The sequence below is a fragment of the Centropristis striata genome, chromosome 12 (assembly GCF_030273125.1).
Source record: "Centropristis striata isolate RG_2023a ecotype Rhode Island chromosome 12, C.striata_1.0, whole genome shotgun sequence".
Classification (NCBI taxonomy): Eukaryota; Metazoa; Chordata; class Actinopteri; order Perciformes; family Serranidae; genus Centropristis; species Centropristis striata.
The window spans coordinates 12,144,385-12,163,162 of NC_081528.1; the positions used below are offsets into that span (position 1 = coordinate 12,144,385).

At 38.2% G+C, this 18,778-nt stretch overlaps 1 protein-coding gene across 1 annotated transcript in view; it reads left to right on the forward strand.

Moving 5' to 3' along the window:
• The first annotated feature begins 5,083 nt into the window (after positions 1 to 5,083).
• Positions 5,084 to 18,778, forward strand: part of fstl5 (follistatin-like 5) — a 210,628-nt gene continuing 196,933 nt past the window's right edge. Inside the window, exon 1 of the mRNA XM_059345975.1 lies at positions 5,084 to 5,554. Coding sequence (XP_059201958.1) covers positions 5,532 to 5,554 — 23 coding nt within the window. The 5' untranslated portion in view covers positions 5,084 to 5,531. The remainder of the gene's footprint in view (positions 5,555 to 18,778) is intronic.

An 18,778-nucleotide genomic window follows, 5' to 3' on the forward strand; every position in this document is an offset into this window, starting at 1 on the left:
AAAGAAACCCACTCTCCATTAGTTGTTATTAGTTTGTTATCATAGCCATCCATTTTTTTCAAACATTAGAAATCTCAATTTACCAAGGGAGCTCTTAAAGCCTTTTTTTTTTTTAGCTTTCACAGAGTGCATGCAGCAGGGATTCTTCAGCACAACTGCTGCATTAATTCACAGAGGTCAAATGGAAAGGCTCAGCTCGAGAAGATGGATCCAAACTAATGTCACTCTGTTTGAGTATTGAGGCCCGGAGAGTAGATGGAGAGTGGGAGCCATATGCTTAGTCCTAATGCAGCAGTCGCAGTGAATGTACATCGAGTTGACATCGCAATCTGCAGCCGCGCACGACACCGCAAAGTTTAACGGATAATGGGATGCGAAACTGGCCACATATCACATCTGTGTGAGCGTGCTCCTGCCGACGATCCCCATACAATATGTCACAGTCTATTACAATCTCAACCACACGCCGACACGTGCCGACACACAGACACACACACTGATTATTCTCACTGCCATTTTTTGGTGTAAATGCACACACAAAAAAATTCCTCACACACACCGTGCAAATACCTCAATTCAAACATGCAGAAGTGTTATTTCTACCATTTTCTGTGCTAACTTTCAACTCACACCCACAAACTATTGTTCACAGCAACACAGCAGCCTGCACACATTACACAGAAGCTCAAGCTTGAATAATAAAACACCGCGACATGCTATAAGGAGACATTTCCTTCCCCTATCTTTCTTATTTAACATGCAAAGCATTAATTGTCCACATGATAAATTACAGCCATCTCAGCAGCAACCATGTGACATATACACACGGGTTGTTTATAAGCACAGATGTGGCAGCATAATCACTGGAATTGCGGGTAGAATGTCAAGGGAGAGCTCTCTCTTATTTGCCTTAATTAATTCTGCTATACCTTCATTTGGAATATGAGCGTGTGCATGTGCACCATGTTTAATTATGGTGATGTGGCTCTGGCAGTACATTTACACGTGAGACATGGAGCTTACGACTTGTTTTTCAGGATTTACATCAAAAGATGTTAGGTGTTGAAGTAGCAATCTCTGGGATTATTCTTGTTTTCATCTAATAGGGGAAGCATGTCTTGTGCTAAGGTGTCAGCAAAACAATATGAAATCAAAAGCTTTCTGTGGTGGAATAAAAATGGATGTAGGTAGAAGAAGTTATTGGGCCAGACTGGTCAGGGGCTATCCAGGGACTATCCAAAAGTGTTTTTTCACCCGGGGGTGGTGCCTACTGTCCAGAGTCACAATGAATATTCCTGACGGCTCAAATTGGGTCATCTTGTTTAAAATAAGATAGAAAAATCATAACCTAAAAATGGTTTAGCCCTTAGACTCTCCTTGTTTCATTGACATTTTCATGTATTTGCCTTATTTCTGAAAACCCAATAAATATATTTTGAAAAGAAATCTCAATGAACCATAATCGGTCATAATTATGTACTGCAAATTACATACAGCTAAATGCTAGCAATGATAGACTACAAATTAACTGATTTTATATTGTTTGCATGTACATATTTTTCAGCTAGTTTGCCAGATTGTCCAAGCTTTAGAAATACAACTAGCCCACACTTTGCTACTCAGTCCAACTCCTCTTCTTCAGGATTTTTACTTTGCATTCTTGCAAATGTACACATAGGTTTAATATATATGAAGCAGCCTTAACGTGAGCTAAGAGCATATACTTAGAAGTGTGTACAGCTACGTCATGCAAAACCATGCCCATCTGGGTGAAAAAACAAGTTTTGTGGATTTCCATTCAGTGATACAAACAGTTGGGAAGAAAGAAACTCACATTACTTTGCTATGCAGACAACACTCAGGTTTACTTAGCTCTGTCACCAAGTGACTATGGTCCCGTAGACTCACTCTTTTAATTCAAAGTGCAAGTCATTAGCTGGATGCAATTAAATTCAACAGTATCCGACAATACAGAAAACTGCCTTTTCTTGCCGAGGTCAGGTCAGGTCAGGCTCACGTTGTATCACCCAACAAGACCTTTCCAGAGAACAGCAGCATCGGTTGTTTGTTGAAAATGACCTGTGTTTACATTTTCCTGACAAGTGACCTCTTGTTGTAAATAGAGTCTGTCCTTTCTCACAAGCAAGAGAGGAAGGATGGTGATGAAATCTAACAAACGAGGCTTTGGCCATACAAAGTAGCTGCCTTTTTTAATGCAGAACATGGTCCTCATCAGGTCTTCTCTCGGTACTACCACCTACGAAGGACTTTTTTGGGACCTGAAACTTTCCTACAACAGCTAAATTTAGTCTCTGGCTCCTTTTGGCACAACACAGGATAACTTCAAAACTCAAAAGGTTTTAGTTTCTGCAGTAGAAAAGAACCAATGATTGAATGACCAATGAATGAATGACCAATTATCTTTTAACCATGAACAGGTTTTAAAAACATCAAACAAATAGCTATAGTTGCCAAAACCCGATTTAACCATGGAGCCGACAGATCAAACACAAGACGTTCACCATTGTTCTTGTCCTCTGTAAAACAAAAAGTCAACCTTGCATTATTTTAACTTTTGCATGTATACCCACATCACATGACTGGCAAATGCAACAAATGTACTTATTTGAGCTTATCTAACTTGTTCAAAAGTTGTTTCAGTGCTTAAATACTTACTGAGTACTTCCGTTTCACAACAACAACATGTTTATAACAGCAACCATGCCATTCCATCACTGGAAAACAACCTTATCTGTTGGTTCAGGTGCACATTTTGTACAGGCTACAGTGCATTTATGCATTGAAAAATCATATTTAACACCATAACAACAGCAGTACATATATACAGTAAACAGTGAAGTGACAGATGACGTGTTCTTAACAGAATTAGAACAAGAGCAGCCTGCAGTGCAGAGCATTATCTAAGAGTCTGATGCCTTGAAGTAGAAATGAAAGAGAGAAATTGATATGAATAGAAACGAGGCAAAACAATAGGCTAAGCAGAAATAAATACATGAATAAATAATGTTAAATGCATAAATAGCTGCATTTGCACACAAATGCAAGTTTGGCTGCACTGTAACTGTGTCACACATTCATGCATCATAAATAGTATTAACCTGATGCAAGTTATTTAAAAACAGTCCGAAGGGGCTCCAACTCATGAAAGGTCTCTGTGTGCACAATTACTGTATGCTCAAGTACACTGACAGTAGCTATAGTAGCTGTTGGGATTTATGGTTTCCTCATACAGGAAAGAGTTGTGATGCTATTCAGGTTAGACTAAAGACAAAGCGTATGTTTTATTTTTTATTGCGCTTTATAAATGATTCAAGCAAAATGTCCTTCATAACTACGCTTGGACATTAATAAAAGACTTGAGTTGTTTTTTAAATTAGAAAACCTTTTTATGTCACATTTTATTTGAAGAGCATTGCGAGATGAGCTCTTTATTTGCAATATATATGTAGGAAGTTAATGGCAGGGAAGAAATGTGCAAAATAAGGACATATTCTTACCTACCGTATACTGAAGAACTATTTTCAAATAGTAATAATCTTGTATTTTCAACTCTATTACATTCCAGAGTGAAATATTATGCTTTTCTGCCTTATATTTACTTGAAAGATTTAAGCACTGTTCCTTCACAGTTTGTATATTTTACATCCAAGATGTATCACAATCTGACAGAAGTATACATGGATTTTTCATATTTTATATGAAGACAAGCTACAACATTACAATGCTGCTTAGGTGGTGAAGCATCATATATAATCTTCAAATTTAAACCTGGAACGTACAATTATTATTATGGTTAGTTATTGTACTTCTACTTAAGTAAAAGGTTTGTACTAGAGATTATTTACATTGTAGTGTTGCTATTTTCACTTTAGGATCTTAATACTTATATCTAAGTCCATGTTGGCTGAATACTACTACTTCTACTACTACTAAGTATTTAGATGCTGCAGTTACTCCATGATACAAGATACTCTGCTACAAGTAAAAGTCCTGCATTCACAATCCCACGTACACTAAGCAGAAGTACAGCAACATCATCTGCAACATTACAAGTATAAGTTATCTTAATGCAGAAAATCTGAAACTGTAAAGTAAATATAGATATTAGATGAAAGTAGTGGAGTAAAAAGTAAAATATTTCCCTCTGAAATGCAATGGAGTAAAAGTAGAAAATGTCATAAAATTAGTACCTTAAAGCTGAACAGAAGTACTGTGTACTCACAAAAATGTACTTAGCAGTGAGGGGGGTGTATCTAAGTACATTTACTTAAGTATAAGTGTGAGGTACTTGTACTTTAATTATTTCAGTTTAAGCTTCTACTCAAATACATTTCAGATGGAAATATTGTACTTTTTACTTCACAATATTTATTTGATAACTGTAACTACATCACATATGAATACCAACACATAAAAGTACTCATTTCAAGTAAAACCCTGATCCATTCCTTAACATGTAATACAAGTAGTTTTGTTGTCTAATGCTGCTGGACATCTGTAAGTTAACACATAAAATGTATGCTTAACTTGTTGTAAGATATACAAACTGATTCAGATTAATACGAAATGCTAAATTAAAATACTACACATTGACTTTTCCTTGTAGCAGAGTATTCCTGCACTAACATTTACTAAGTTACTTCCACTGACAACTACTGATAAACCACCAAAAAAGATTACTCTTGCTATCATTATTCTCATATTTCCTTATATGATGGCCCAAAAGGAAGTAAATAAATGAACGAAATGTAAACACATTGTTATTTTAGGGGTCATTCTCCCCTCTGGATGATCGCCTGGAGGTCACACAGTAACAGCACACGGTGGTGTTGTGCTACTGAATAAAACAGTGGATAGAGCACCATTCGCTATTCATCACTCCTTCACTGGAGCACGCGCATATCTATGTGTGAGTGAGTGGGGCAGCCACAGAAGAAACTCTCTCTCCCTCTCTTTCCTTTTTCCTCCCCCTCTTTGTCAAGGACAGTTCCGTTTGGCTCAGACCCGTTTCACATTCCGTCTGTCAGTCTGCCCTCGTTTTGTTGCTTATACTGCCTACTACGGGATATTTGTGATTGGTTCATCCCCTCCCTCTGCCTCTCTCCCTTCCTCCCGCGTGATTGTATGTAAATCCGGTCGGGACTGAGCCAGTAGGTGAGGTTGGGGCTGGTGGCTCCTGCCTCGGTGGCGCACACGAGACCCGAGAGCGGCCGAGGTGAGATCGCTGCGCCGTCAGGAGCTGTCCACTGCGCCGTGGTGCTGAACTCCACATCCCTCTCCTGCTTTGCGTCCTCTTCCATCGGCTCTACTCTACACTGGTGATATTTTGGGAAAGGATTAACAACCTCCCCTTTGGCTGATTTTAGGTGCAAACTTCTCCCGAGGACATCTTTCTCTTTACACATCGGAAATTACACGCGCCGTGGATTTGACCGATCATTAATAATAGTTTGTTTAGAAGTGTTGCTTCCTTGCTTTTTCCACTAATATCGTTTGGATTATCCTCCTGGATGGTTTACGTCTGGACACACAGGTAAGAAAAATATATTTTTATGTTTTGGACTAATTGTTAAAAAGCCTATCCGAGCTCAGCTCCGTCCATGAAAAGTCTCTGACTCGCTATCAGGCAGCAAAGCTTAACCCTCATCATCGCTGAGGCGACACAACTCTTGTCTAATAATCCAGCAGGTCAGTCTCCTTGACTTGAAAATATCTCCCAATCTGTCGCCTCGAGCTTTTACCATTTCAATTTACTTGTCGCCAGGTCCCGGAGGCTCAAATCAAGTGATATGAGGATGTGTGAAGTTGAGATAACAGTTGGTGTTATTGTGTCAGGGGCGCTCTCACCGAAGCACTAACACTTCCTATTGTAGCACAATCAATGTTTGTGAAACGATTGGAGACACGCCACGTTGCCCAGAGCTTTTAATTTATCCGCCGTAGTACTTAGTGTGTTATTTTTTTCCTTGGCACGCTAATCCTTGAGTGACACCGTTAGCAGCAGAGGGATTATACTTTTGTTTTTCATCCTCTGCTTTGCGCCTGACTCATTTGGCTCCATATTACAGGCTGACGCGCCGGGGATGGACATTAATTGTTTTGTTTGATTTTGATGGTTTTGCGAATAAAATTTAGTGTCTTTAAAAAAAAAAAATCTTTATCACCGCGATGGTGCAGCAGATGGAGTTAGAGCTAACCCAAAGCCAGATTAAGTTCTGCCATAGATACGACTCAGATTTACAGGCTGAAACCCTTTGAGGACGTTGTAGGATGTACAGTAGCCTCATTGTTAGTTCCGGGAAAATATTATGCTATACATGACAATAAATACACCAGGATTACTGTAATGATATGTAAAATACTGTATACACAGCATCAGAGCTTTTAAACCCCATAATAATACCAGAAACACCACACTAACTAAAAGAAATGGTGCACTGTAACTGAGTAACCTACATTTACTGCACTTCTGCACACATCTGCTGAATTTCTACTACAGTTCCATGAGTAATTTTACTCCATTTCAGCTCAGAGAGAGATTTACAGCTTAAGTTTCTTGTAACTTTATAAAACACAAAACATTTTACGATACAAAATGCATGGTGGGTTCATAAAAAAAGATGTTTTATTATAGATACAATTTCTCAACAGTAAACTGAGTGGTTAGTATTATCTTCAGAGAGACAATAGAATCCTAATTACACATTAATGACAAATGAATTAATATAATAATGTAAAACTTTGTTTTTCTGCATTGAGTACTTTTACTTTTCACTTAAAGTACATTTAGTTAGTTTCACTTACATACTTTTACTAAAGTAACATTTTCAAAATGGGACGACAATTTGTCGACTAAGATTTCTTCAGCTGACTCGTCATCTTTTTTGCTTTTTCTCAAGCTGAATGACTTTTTCAGAGAAACTTATGACCTCGTCTCTGGCGAACACAAGATTTGAAGTGGTGCTTTTAGTTTTACTGTCCTGTCGAATCAACTAATCGATTTGTTGCCAAAATGAGGGTCAGTTGACTAAGAATTTCTTTATTCAGTGACAGTGTTTTTACAGTGTATGAATCTAATTCCTCCACCAATGAATATGAGAATATCATGGTGACTTTTGCTTAAGGCTTGGTGAAAATATCCACTTTCTTTATGACTAGTTATTCTTGCCAGGGTTCCTTATTAGTCCGGAATTTAATTTACAGTAAAAAGTAAAAGTGACATGACAAAAAATGTGTGTTGCTCCACTCAACTCCACAGCAGCCTGTATGTTGTATTTCCTACACAATTTTGACATTTCCTGTGATACGCAGACACTAATGATCCCAACACATAATTGCAGCAGTAATTGAAATTCTTGCGGAGGAAGTGTGAATGCTACAGAAACCGTGCAGTTTGGATGTTGAGCCATCTGCGGGCCTTTACAATCCAACTTCAATCCCTTTATTCCCACAATGCATTCACTTTATCTGCGAAAGCTCTTTGAAACCACAAGATAGAATCTATTTCCAGTGGCACACTGGATGAATGAGTGGATCTGTTTTTCAAGGCTGCTAATTGATTCTCCACTTGAATACGAACCAGTGTGCTGAGTAATATATCATTCATATAGGCTATATATTATATATTGTGCAGAATAAAGTGAGGATTCTTGATAAACGTGCTCGTCCTAATAAATGATAGACTATGAAGAAGAGGGAAATAGAAAGAGATAATGCTAATTTCTTAGAATGACTACAGGCTTTCAGCATTGATATGATATTACATACAATACATTCAATTCGCTCACAGGGGGGAGAAATTGTTCCATTGCACCAAAACCAAAAAAGCTTTTCCCCCCAGCTCAGATCCAATTAAGCCATTTAACAACAGGTAGGAGACGGTGCCAGCTGAGCAGCTAGTGGTGTTAATGGAGCTGCTCTGCTTTTCATTTCATTACAATGTCTTTCTTAGAGCACCGCGGGGAAGCAAAGGCTTTTGAGTCAATATTTCTTTTCACTAGAAAGATGGAAAATAATGCTAGGAAACTGATCAAAGCATCTCAGATGTAAGAGGAAAAGCAGTGTGTGTGTGAAGGTGTGGTCACCCAGTCCTGCTCGCTGGTAGTAGGGGGGCAGATTTGGATGATATGACAATGAAGCTGTGTGATGGGGCGGACAATTGCGCTGCCACTGAAAATGGCACCGTTTTAGGGTCTTCATGGTAATCTCAGGTGTCCTGGCATTGCAGCAGGTTCAAAAATCTTCAGCAATTACCCTTTGAGGTGTTTTTATGGGGCTATTTTAGGGAACAAACTGGTCTAAAGAAGCAGATTTTTTCACGGTTTTGCTTTTAAAGCTTTCTGGACAGATGCATCGGCAAATCCAACAGCTCAAGTCAGGTCCGAAAGGTTTTTTTTCCTTTCCACACCAATAATATTGTGACAATACATAATACTATATGGCTACTGTCAAGTCTACTTTTAAAGCCATACTGTGCAGGTGTTGTCCCTTACTGTTTCTAAACACAACATGTGTGAAAACTAAAGATTCACTCTCATTTTGGAAGAGCTTCGGAGTTCTGCTTTGCTATTTTTGTGTTTTTTTTTCTGCATTGTGCCTGCTATTTTTGTAACTTACTGCCCAAAGGCTGGTGCCCCCCGAAACATCCCGAACGCAACAAAATGAAAAGAAAAGAGAAAATACAGCCATCTGCAGGAATGGACCGCTCACTCCCAGTGGGTCATAAGTGCTGACTGAGAGGAATTGCATTTGTATCGGTCTATACATTGTTTTGTTTTTTAGGAAAGTCCTGCATAGTATACCTTTAAACTCCCAGTGGTTTTCTGCACTGAGCAAACATGGGAGATCAAACAGCTGCACTGGAACTCTGCCTGCTTCCTCTGGGCTCCGATGGGAACTATGAAATCCATTATGTTTAGGTGCCTTTCCAACATGTACCGTCATAACCCTGCTGAACAAAAATGTGAACAGAACATAATGGAATAAGGTGCCATACTGTGCCTGTAAACAGTATATTATATAAGCAGTATTGTTGCATTCATTCAGTCACAAACATACAGAGTGCATGCTGATGCACATCTGCATATTTTTCACATCAGAAAACACTGAATTCATCATCATGTCATATTATTGGACACATTTCCAAAACTACTTCTGCTATTTAAAGATTCAATTCACCCACATTACCGGAAAAATAATAATTTTCTCACTTGGTATCCTGCCATGCACATGGATTTTGGTTTTATTTGCAAAAGTTTTGAGATATTTGTCTCTGAAATGTCTGCCTCCACACAGTAATACATTAATTTAAACACAATGACTATTTATTAGTTAGAAAGTAGTTCCAAAGGAAACTGCAGTACCGTGAATTCTCTAAATTATCCTGAGTGATAAGGATGAAAACACATTTCTGTTGATTTTATTGTTAACTTTTCAGTGCTTTTGAGCAATTTAAATTAAATGTCATTTACCTCGTTAATAATCGGGGTGGTGGCAGCAGTAATTTTGGAGATGGAAATCTCAAAATAAAACCAAAGCTTTCTGCACCAATTGATTCACTGGAGCTGAGTGAGAAAATATGTTCTTTTGTAATTTGGCTGAACCCAACCTTAAAAGGAGTACTTCAACCTTTTCAAAAATACACTAATTAGTTGTTGCTTTTTTTCCTGAGTCAGATGAGAAGATCAATTCTTCTCTCATGTTTGTGCCCTGAGCCAAAAAGTGATTAGCCTAGTTTTAAACAGATAGCCTGGCTCTATGCAAAGTTCAAAACTAAGTCTACCAGCACCTCTAAAGCTCACTAATTAACATGTTGTATCTCATTTGTGTTTTTCCTACACAAACAAAAATCTAAAAATGAGAATTTATGACAAGGACAAAGTTATGTGTTATTGTCCTCACAACCCTAGGACCATCATATTAGCAGGTCCTCATATCTTTATTAAAACATGTCTTAGACACACTGTTGACATTATAATTGTTGCAATTTCATTTGATTCAGGCAATAAACCTTCTCCATTAAGGTTAGGGCAAAAAAAAAGTACCTGGTTTATCGTTATAAAAGATAGTTAAAAAGGTATGAGAAATAGATGTAGCTGTTGAAAAGTGAGGTTGTCTCGCAGAAGTAACTACCAGAAATAAGTTACGCTGGTGACGGAAATCATGACAGATGGAAGTTATGTTACGCAACTCCAAATAGCATTGTTTACTTTTGTTTTCCCATGGTCTCATGTGTTTGTTTGACTCATCAAACACTCCTCAAACCCTCCAGATGTGGACCTTATCATTCTTTATATTCCGTATCCTGGCTTCCACTTTGCTTTAACACTCACTTCTAACTTTGCGTCCTTTCAAGTAACGACTGCCACTAGAGAGCACTGCATATCTACAAGCGTAAATATGGGTCGTAACCTGCCTGGCACCCTTGAAGTGATTACAAAACTCCAAGAAGTTAATGAACCCAACTGTCTGCAAGAAAACTGTTGCAGCACTAAGACAAAAACTTAAATGTGTGCAGGTAAGAATGGAAACTACCATAGTGACATTGATCCTTTCATGCAACACTTAACAAGTGTATATTTACCAGAACGAACAACTTCTCATTGACAGGTCCCATATTGTAAAAAGTGAGATTTCCAAGTGCTTTTTGATTGTAAAGCAGGTCTAGGTGCGATATAAACCATGAAAGTATCAAAAATGCTCAATCAGTAGAGAAATGTGCACAGCCCGTATTCAGGACTTCTGTAAGGTCCTGATGTCACAACTCCAATATTAATAGGTAGCAAGATCCACTACGGTCATTAGCCGCCTGTAATGAAAGTGCAGAGACAGAGCAAATGCAGATGAATCAGAAACACTGACCAGAAAGAGGGAGTTTTCAAACAGACAGTATGAAAAAAATAATGTGTTTTTCTAACATTAAAGTGTAACTGCATGTATGAGCCTGACTGAAGGCACTCAGAGGGAGGCAGGGAGGAGGTGGAGGGGGGTGGAGTGGGTGGCTTTGATGTGTGAGGCGTTAACTTTGATGACATCGATAAGTTTGCACCAGTCGACTCTATATGTCAGCTTTGACCTTAAGGGTTCAGCTCTGATTTAAAGAGTCAAACCATAAGATGCAGATTTTTTACATTTGGTAAGATATGTCAACCTTAATACCAGCATTGATGTGTTTTTTATGAAAGTTCAGTTCATTTATATATCATTTGGTCAAAAAAGATGTGTGCAGTACCACCTTAAAGCATGTAAAAGTGTTGTAGTAGAAACTTAAAACACAGGCATGGACCTTAAAATAAGCATAATCAGCAATCCTTCATGTGTTCATTGAAATAAGCCACCTGCATTGACTCTGAATGTATCCAGAGTAGATTTTCTGAGCACACACTTGTTTCCCATTCACAGTTACATATCCTCACCTGGGAGTTGTCCATTACAGCCACACTGAAGCAATATGGAGGATAAAGCACTTCCATAATGGGCCCATCAGTACTATTCATACAGTAGTTACTTCTTCAATCTTCCCCAAAGTAGTTGACCAGCAACTGTTGGTATGGATGCTGACTGTCTCCCCTTTTTAACCATCAGGCTGCAAGGTGATAGATAAAAGAAATAACAAAACAAAAATATATTTAACATTTGTGCATGTAAAACAATTAAAATAATCAGAATCAGCAGATGGACGGCTTCATGTCTTCCTATAGGAATCTATGGAATCTATTTTTTTAAAGTGTCTATTCAGGGTGCCTTGATTTTATGACCCCCCCCCCCCCCAAAAAAAAATAAAATTAAAAAAAATAAAATAAAATAAAATAAATTAAAATAATAATAATAATAATAAATAAAATAAAATAAAAATAAAAATACTATTGAGTTACCTATAGAGATTGTCAGTAACAGTCACTTATTTATTTTATATTAGAATTATTAGGGTTTTTTAAAAAGTAATTCACACTCAAAAAAGGGGGTGACGAGTTTATAACCCTGACTGTGAAACAGTGCACAAATAGAACGATAACACTTAATAAAGTGAAAAGGCAACCACCAAAAATCCACAAGATTTAAGAGGTGCTGGATTATTTAAATAATGAATAAATATTATTAACATCACATCAATAATTCATTTCTAAATGAATATTTTTAAATATCATGGTTACCATCAACACCGATAGAGTCCTTTATATGTTTTTATCCACCAGCTGTAGAGGTTTTATCCGTCAGTAGCTCAGCCCCAACCCACCTCATCAATAACTCGTCTCACAATGCTTCCCCCTTTTTCCATCCCCTCTTCCCACTCTGACTTAAGCTGTAACTGCTGCCAGCTCCCATTTGTGTCTGTGTGTGTGTCTTTGTTGTTCCCCTTTCCAGTATGAGGAATCTTCATTGTGCAGGAGCCCCCCCCACACACACACAGACACGTTATCCTGCTGCCATGTTACCTACTGACATTCTTATATCTCCTGGTATGCAGGGGGTTTGTTTGATGAAGTGAGAAATGTTTTTCCACTATTGTGCACAATGCATTTCTCTTTTATGTACAAGCCCGAAAGCATGAAAACAAACGTCTTTTTGATCAGCTACAGATGAGACCACCTCTCATGTTATTTAGATCTCCACTGCATATTACTCAATATGATTAAAAAACATTTTAATGTACTTTACTACATCTACAGCTTTTTTTGTAAAACAGTAAATTTGAATTTTGAAAATTCATGGATAACAATAATAAATATATTTTAGCTTTAAAAAATATCATTTGGGTTAAAGGGTTTCTACATACTTGTGTTTTAACCATTACAGAAACATAAAAAATATTTTAGTAATGACTAATGCTAATACATTTGTTAAGCACTGTAGTTTAGAGGGGAGCTGTTGTAGAATTTCCAATTTTCATTTTATTTTATTATCTTATTTACTATGCCTCTTAAATAGAAATGTACACAAAAGTGAACCAGCATACACATTTGGGTGGGATATCATACGTTCTTCTGATTTCCACTTTTATAACAGAACAAAAAATTTCAGAAATTACAAAATATAATAAGTAAAAAGTTGGAAACTCTGAATGCCCAGCCAGTCATTCTACTTCGATATTTGCATATATTATCCATATAACGATGACATTAATTTTGCCATTCTACAAAAAACATGCCACAACTTGATTAAAATGAAAAGTCACCCCAGATAGTATTTTAAAATGTTTGAAGGAAATCTGCCTAAATATGGGACAATTAGACTTTTGGCCTTCTTATCATGATCTTCTCAGTCGGAGTAACAACAGGATTTTCTGATCAAAATATTTGACATTTTTTTGTCATAAAATAGTAAAAACCCCCTTTCACAACTATACAATAAAATATGTATTTTCTACAACTGTTTTTAAGAAAAAAACGTGATAAAGTAATTGTTGCCATGGAGCAACAGAATGCAACAGCTCAGCTTGCTGTAATAATGTAGGAGAATGTCTCTTCTTTGCAGTGAGGTCAAACATTCATACTGGATCCTATTTTTTTTGTTTCCATTTTGCTTCAAGGATCAATCTGAGGCAACAGTACAAGACTCCATCTCCTGACTTTTCAAACAGCTCTGGATATCTGAAGCATGACCTCCTCCACTCTCTGTCTTGATTGAACTCCAAGTGGATTGTTAAATTGTTGTTGTCATAACCCATTTCGTACAGCACGGCAGAACAAGGCTTTCCAGGCTTCTTTAAAGGCTGACACTGGATAAAATATTGAGACGGCTCTTTCTCTGTCTAACTGCTCTTTGGCAGATGGTCAGACCATAATAGAAGTTGCAGAAACCTTAAGGGTGAGGGTCAACGGGCTCGAGGTTTCTGCGCTAATCCTGTCAGTTTGCTGCAGCGGGCTGATGGAAAGTGTGGCTTGAGGCATTGTAAAATATGTTTCAGTGGGTGGGGGAGTTGGTGGCGCTGATCTCTGAGATAATAATGCTGTTGTTTGCTGTTTGTTGAAAGCGTCTAACACTTGGGGAGGCTGGTGTTTGGGTGGTCTGACCATGCGTTGCATTTTAATGGCATAACAGGTCGCAGTTCAGTGTTCGCTGCCGATGTGGCCAAGTGTGACGGCACTGTTCTGGGCACAGTACAGTAGATCAGATCAGTCTGATTATGTAATGATTGTTAACAATGGGAGAGCCAATGTGCCTCCGCCAGGCTTTTTCCTGCAGAGTTGTAGCGACAGCCTGTACCTCCAGACATCTGAAATGCTCTATAAATTAAAAGGCTATAAAAAAAAAGTCAAGGTCTTTCCTGCCACCACCTCGTATGTCGAGACTCCTGCGATCATAAATGATTATAACGTGGACCGTATAAAGCCTCAGTCCCAGCTGTCAAACCTTTGTCATACAGAACTTATAGGGGCACTCTGGTTCCTCTGCACAAAAAGGTCCTGAAACCTCTGATGTGTAAAATGACTGTTAAATATTTTGTGGTGTTGTGGTGCTCACTCATCTTAATTGTTAATAATTGTGGCTTTTTGGATGAGTCCCAGGACACAGTCGCAGCTGATAGTACACACTAGGCTGTTTATAATTCTCAGATGTTGTGCCAAGCTAAACAGAAATCCAGTGCATGACAAAAGATATATTAGAATCACTTAATTTTCTCACTCGGTGGCTATTCAGAGCTGTGATGAATAATGCGAACACTCTCTGAGGATGAATTAGTTAAAATTTTCATACAGCACAAACTGGCAGCCGGGGACTGGTCACAGTGTGCTATCTGGCATTTCTTAGAGGACTGCCTGGGTGGATCAAAGACAAATTATATAGTCTGAGAAAACCTAGAGCCTCTTTACAAGTGCCAGTCTTTAGAAGCCAAAAATACTGTCCCACAGTTTCCCTGCAAGTTTAAGTAGATCCTGGTGTTGGGAGAAGTTACTTTTATTCACTTTATTAAGTTAACTTTCAAAATATGAAAGTGTGTGCTGCTTATTACTTTGATTTTTTAAAAAATATATCTTGATTCTAATTTGGAAAAACTAAAAATTAATTGTGTCTAATTGTTCTCCAACTGTCTTCGATCAGTCTCAAACCAAAACACAACTAATTTTGAGCATGACTCATTTTCACTCCTGCCACTTATAAAAAATGATATTACTGTTTTTAAGTTGTAAATTTATGCACCGCTATCGGTATGAAACATTTTTTGTTAAACAGTTCTGAAGTCCGGTTCAGAGAATGAATGTTTAGCTGACAAATATACTATTCTGAATCCATCTCATAATAATCTGGGCTGCTCTAATGGCAACTTAATGACAGTAAATGTCTTCAGTACTCTGCATTACATAGCAGACCAAAATTGACTCAACTAGAGGGGCCAATGGTGCATTCACATGCTTCCTGAGCTGGGAAGTTGTTCATCTGACTTCAGTGTGTTCATGAGCTTAAAGTCAAAAACAACATGCACAGATACAAAGATTTATTTTATTGCTCAGGGTGTTAAAACAACATGTTGACAGCTTTTTGCAAAGGAAGGTGAGCCATGAAATATGATTTGGAATATTTTTTTCCACATGAATGAAGCAAAAATTAAATAAAAAAACTTGAAAAATAATAGTATCATAGAACAACCCCCATGACAATGACGATCCAGTCAGTGGGAGTGAAGGTAAATGACACAAAGTTGAAGGTTTTCTTAAAAACCTAAAAAGGGATTTTGAATAAACATTTCGAGGCTGGAGCCTTGCTTCAGGGTTGAGATTGAACGTTTATTCTTGAGAGTTATAACAATGTCATATTTTAAAAAATAGTCCTTTCAGGGGCATTTGTCATCTGTAATGGCCAGTAATTTTGCACTAGTGGTGTATATTAAGCACATTTAGTTATCTTTCGTGCATAAACACACTTTGGTCCTTAATAACCATTAATTAACAAGTAATAAGGCATTGTTCTTGCTTTAGATCCGGTAGTTGCAAAAAGCATAGTTAACTTATAGTTAACTTATAATAGATGAGCAATAAAGTATATTTTAATATCAATAAGCAAACAAAATAAGATTAATAAAGGCATAATGGGTGGGTCATGGGTGTTTGTAATGCCATTATTAACACTTATTTAAGCTTATAAACACACAATGATGTTAATAAGCATCTTGTAAGGACTTACAAGGGCCTTATTACTTGTTAATTAATGTTATTACAAGGACCTTAATATAAAGCGTTACCGAAAAAGGTAAATATGATAAGGTGAAAGTGACAAAGGCACATTTGTGGGTTCAAAAAATAAAGTCTGAGTCACTGCAGGATCCCTGAGCCAGTCTTACTGATCACTGAAAGCTCACACTCCGTAACACAAACCATCTATAGTCCTGCTGAGAACAAAGCAAGCTGCTGAGTTAGAAACACATCAGAGGCTCATTAGCGTTCCAGTGATTGACCAGCTGAACTCCCGTTACCCTCACGACTTTCTTAATGTTTTCGCTGCTGTAAATCCCCTCTCCCCTTCTCATTGTGTGCACCAGTCTCACACGGTTGACATCACTGTGATTCCAGCAGAAGTCCTTTTATATCCCATCTACAGTTAAAGAGTCATGCGAGACTCGAGGAGAGAAACACCTGGCTTGTTTTGTTCCCGAGACTGTCACTGAATTCTGCTGAAGCACCTTCTTTGTGAGTGCGAGGATCATTGAAATTCCACATTTGATTTCAGAAGTTTCTCTGCCTAGATTTGGACTGCCTGCCAGGATTTATAGCAGATTAACTTTGAAAGCGATTTAGCTCTCGGCTTCTGCGGTTGCTACCAGGGCAAAAAAAATTACTTTTTCTCAGCCACTCTTCCTTACCGACTCACACATTCCCACATTCACTAAATATTCCAAACATGCAAAATATGATCTGTTTGTGTGAATCCTAACAGTGTCAGCGGAGTATATCAAAATGTAATTAGAGTTCTGGGTTTAAAACGAGATGATTGACAGCCATGCAGGCAGAGAAGAGACACAGCAGCATATAGGCGTTATCTAATAACACACACACAATAAATACACTCTTCTTTGTGGTATACCTCCGTCACTGGTAAAATGTAAATGTGGTGCACAAGGGATTTAGTGGAGAGACACAAAACACCAGCATAAGTTCAAAGCTCGGTGTAATCACATTTTATGCGTTTGGATAGATATCTGAATGAAACAGATAACAGCCTCATAAAAAGGATGGCAGATAATGAATTATGTCATCACAACGGGCAGCCAACAAATTTACACAAGGGCCTATCTGGTTCTTTATCTGCTTTATCTGGTGGCACTGGGATGCACTGCTATTATCTGCTTGCCATGCGGAGCTGCTGTGCGTCCTGGTTAATGAGTCGGGGATATCGGAGCGGCGGGCTCCTCAAGGGTTCAGAAGCTCAGTTGTAGATGGCAAAGTTGCTTCTTTGAAGTCCAGTAAAAGTGACGGTTCACAAATCCTAAGAAGTCAGAATTAATTATTTAGTGTGGCACTGAACTCAGTCTCATAAATGTACAGTAGGGACTGAGGCGTGATTGATATGTGAATGATGAGAGAAGTTTCTCTGAAATCCCTTTGTGCCGGTACTTTCTTTCACGTTTTAGCCAATTAACAACAAGTCAGGTAGTAGTAGTTGATAAAGTTGCTTGGAAATAGAGGAACTGCTGTTAAGTGTAAGATATGGGCAGATCTTTGAGTCCGAGTAAAGGTTTCAAAACCTGTTTGATATGAAGCCAAACAACGGACCAGACTGTTATACTTGATTTTACCACTAGGTGTTGCACATGACTCGGCAGCCCTTTGCCTTTGAGTATAGCAACTCCAGTCGAATTAGTGGTGGTGATGCTCCTCTAAGCTGGTTTTTCAACCGACAATAAACAGAAGAAGAAAGAAAATGAAGACATGTGTCTCATTCATTATCCTTAACCGCTTATCCAAACTCCGGAGATGCTGACCCCAGCTGACAATAGGTGTTAAGGGGGTGAGGCTTTTTTTTCATCCAAAAATATTCCATAAAAGGGCAGTTTGAGCTTTCCTCTAACTCCAATTCTGCCATGTTTCATCTTGTCAAAAACACATGAACTCTCTAGTAAACGAACACAAAGTGCTCCCCGGGCAAATGCCAGTTCAGCTGGTCGGCATAAAATTAAACCAGTTTAAGATCGTACACATGGCCAACAAAACTGGAACTAACTAATACACAACTGTATGTGGAACTCTTAACTCGAACAACGTCATCGCTGTGAAAGGTAAATCATGCAATTCTTGCACAAGACGAAATGCTGCCTCTTATTTTTTAAAGCATGTGAGTATGGATAACACTTTGCTCTTTAGCCTTGAAGCAAGTTATGAGGAGCTGATCCCTCACCGGCTTCCCACTAGCAAACTCAAACCCAATTGCAGTTTCTCCAGTTGTTGTAAAATTCAACATGTTTACATTTTTAGTTCGAAATCCATTCTTGGAATTGAAGGCTGCACAAAACAATCACGCATACAAGTCGATTTAGTAGCTGTTCAGGCGATTTGAATTCTCTGTTTTGTGTTAAACTGCCATTTGGCATTGTAGTAGGTGAGTGCTTTCCCCTGTGTCACCCTGCTGCCCCATGTTGTCTGAAAGTTAAAGCAATAAGGCACACAGATATCAGAGGCCACAGTAAACTTTTTTTTTTCTCAACTTTTACTCATGCAGGTGAGGTTCACGGAGCATGAAAGCAACACCATGCTTCATAACGCACGGTCACACCTGAGAGCTGCCCTGAATAACCGCAGTTTTTATCTTCCAGCCACTGAGCAGC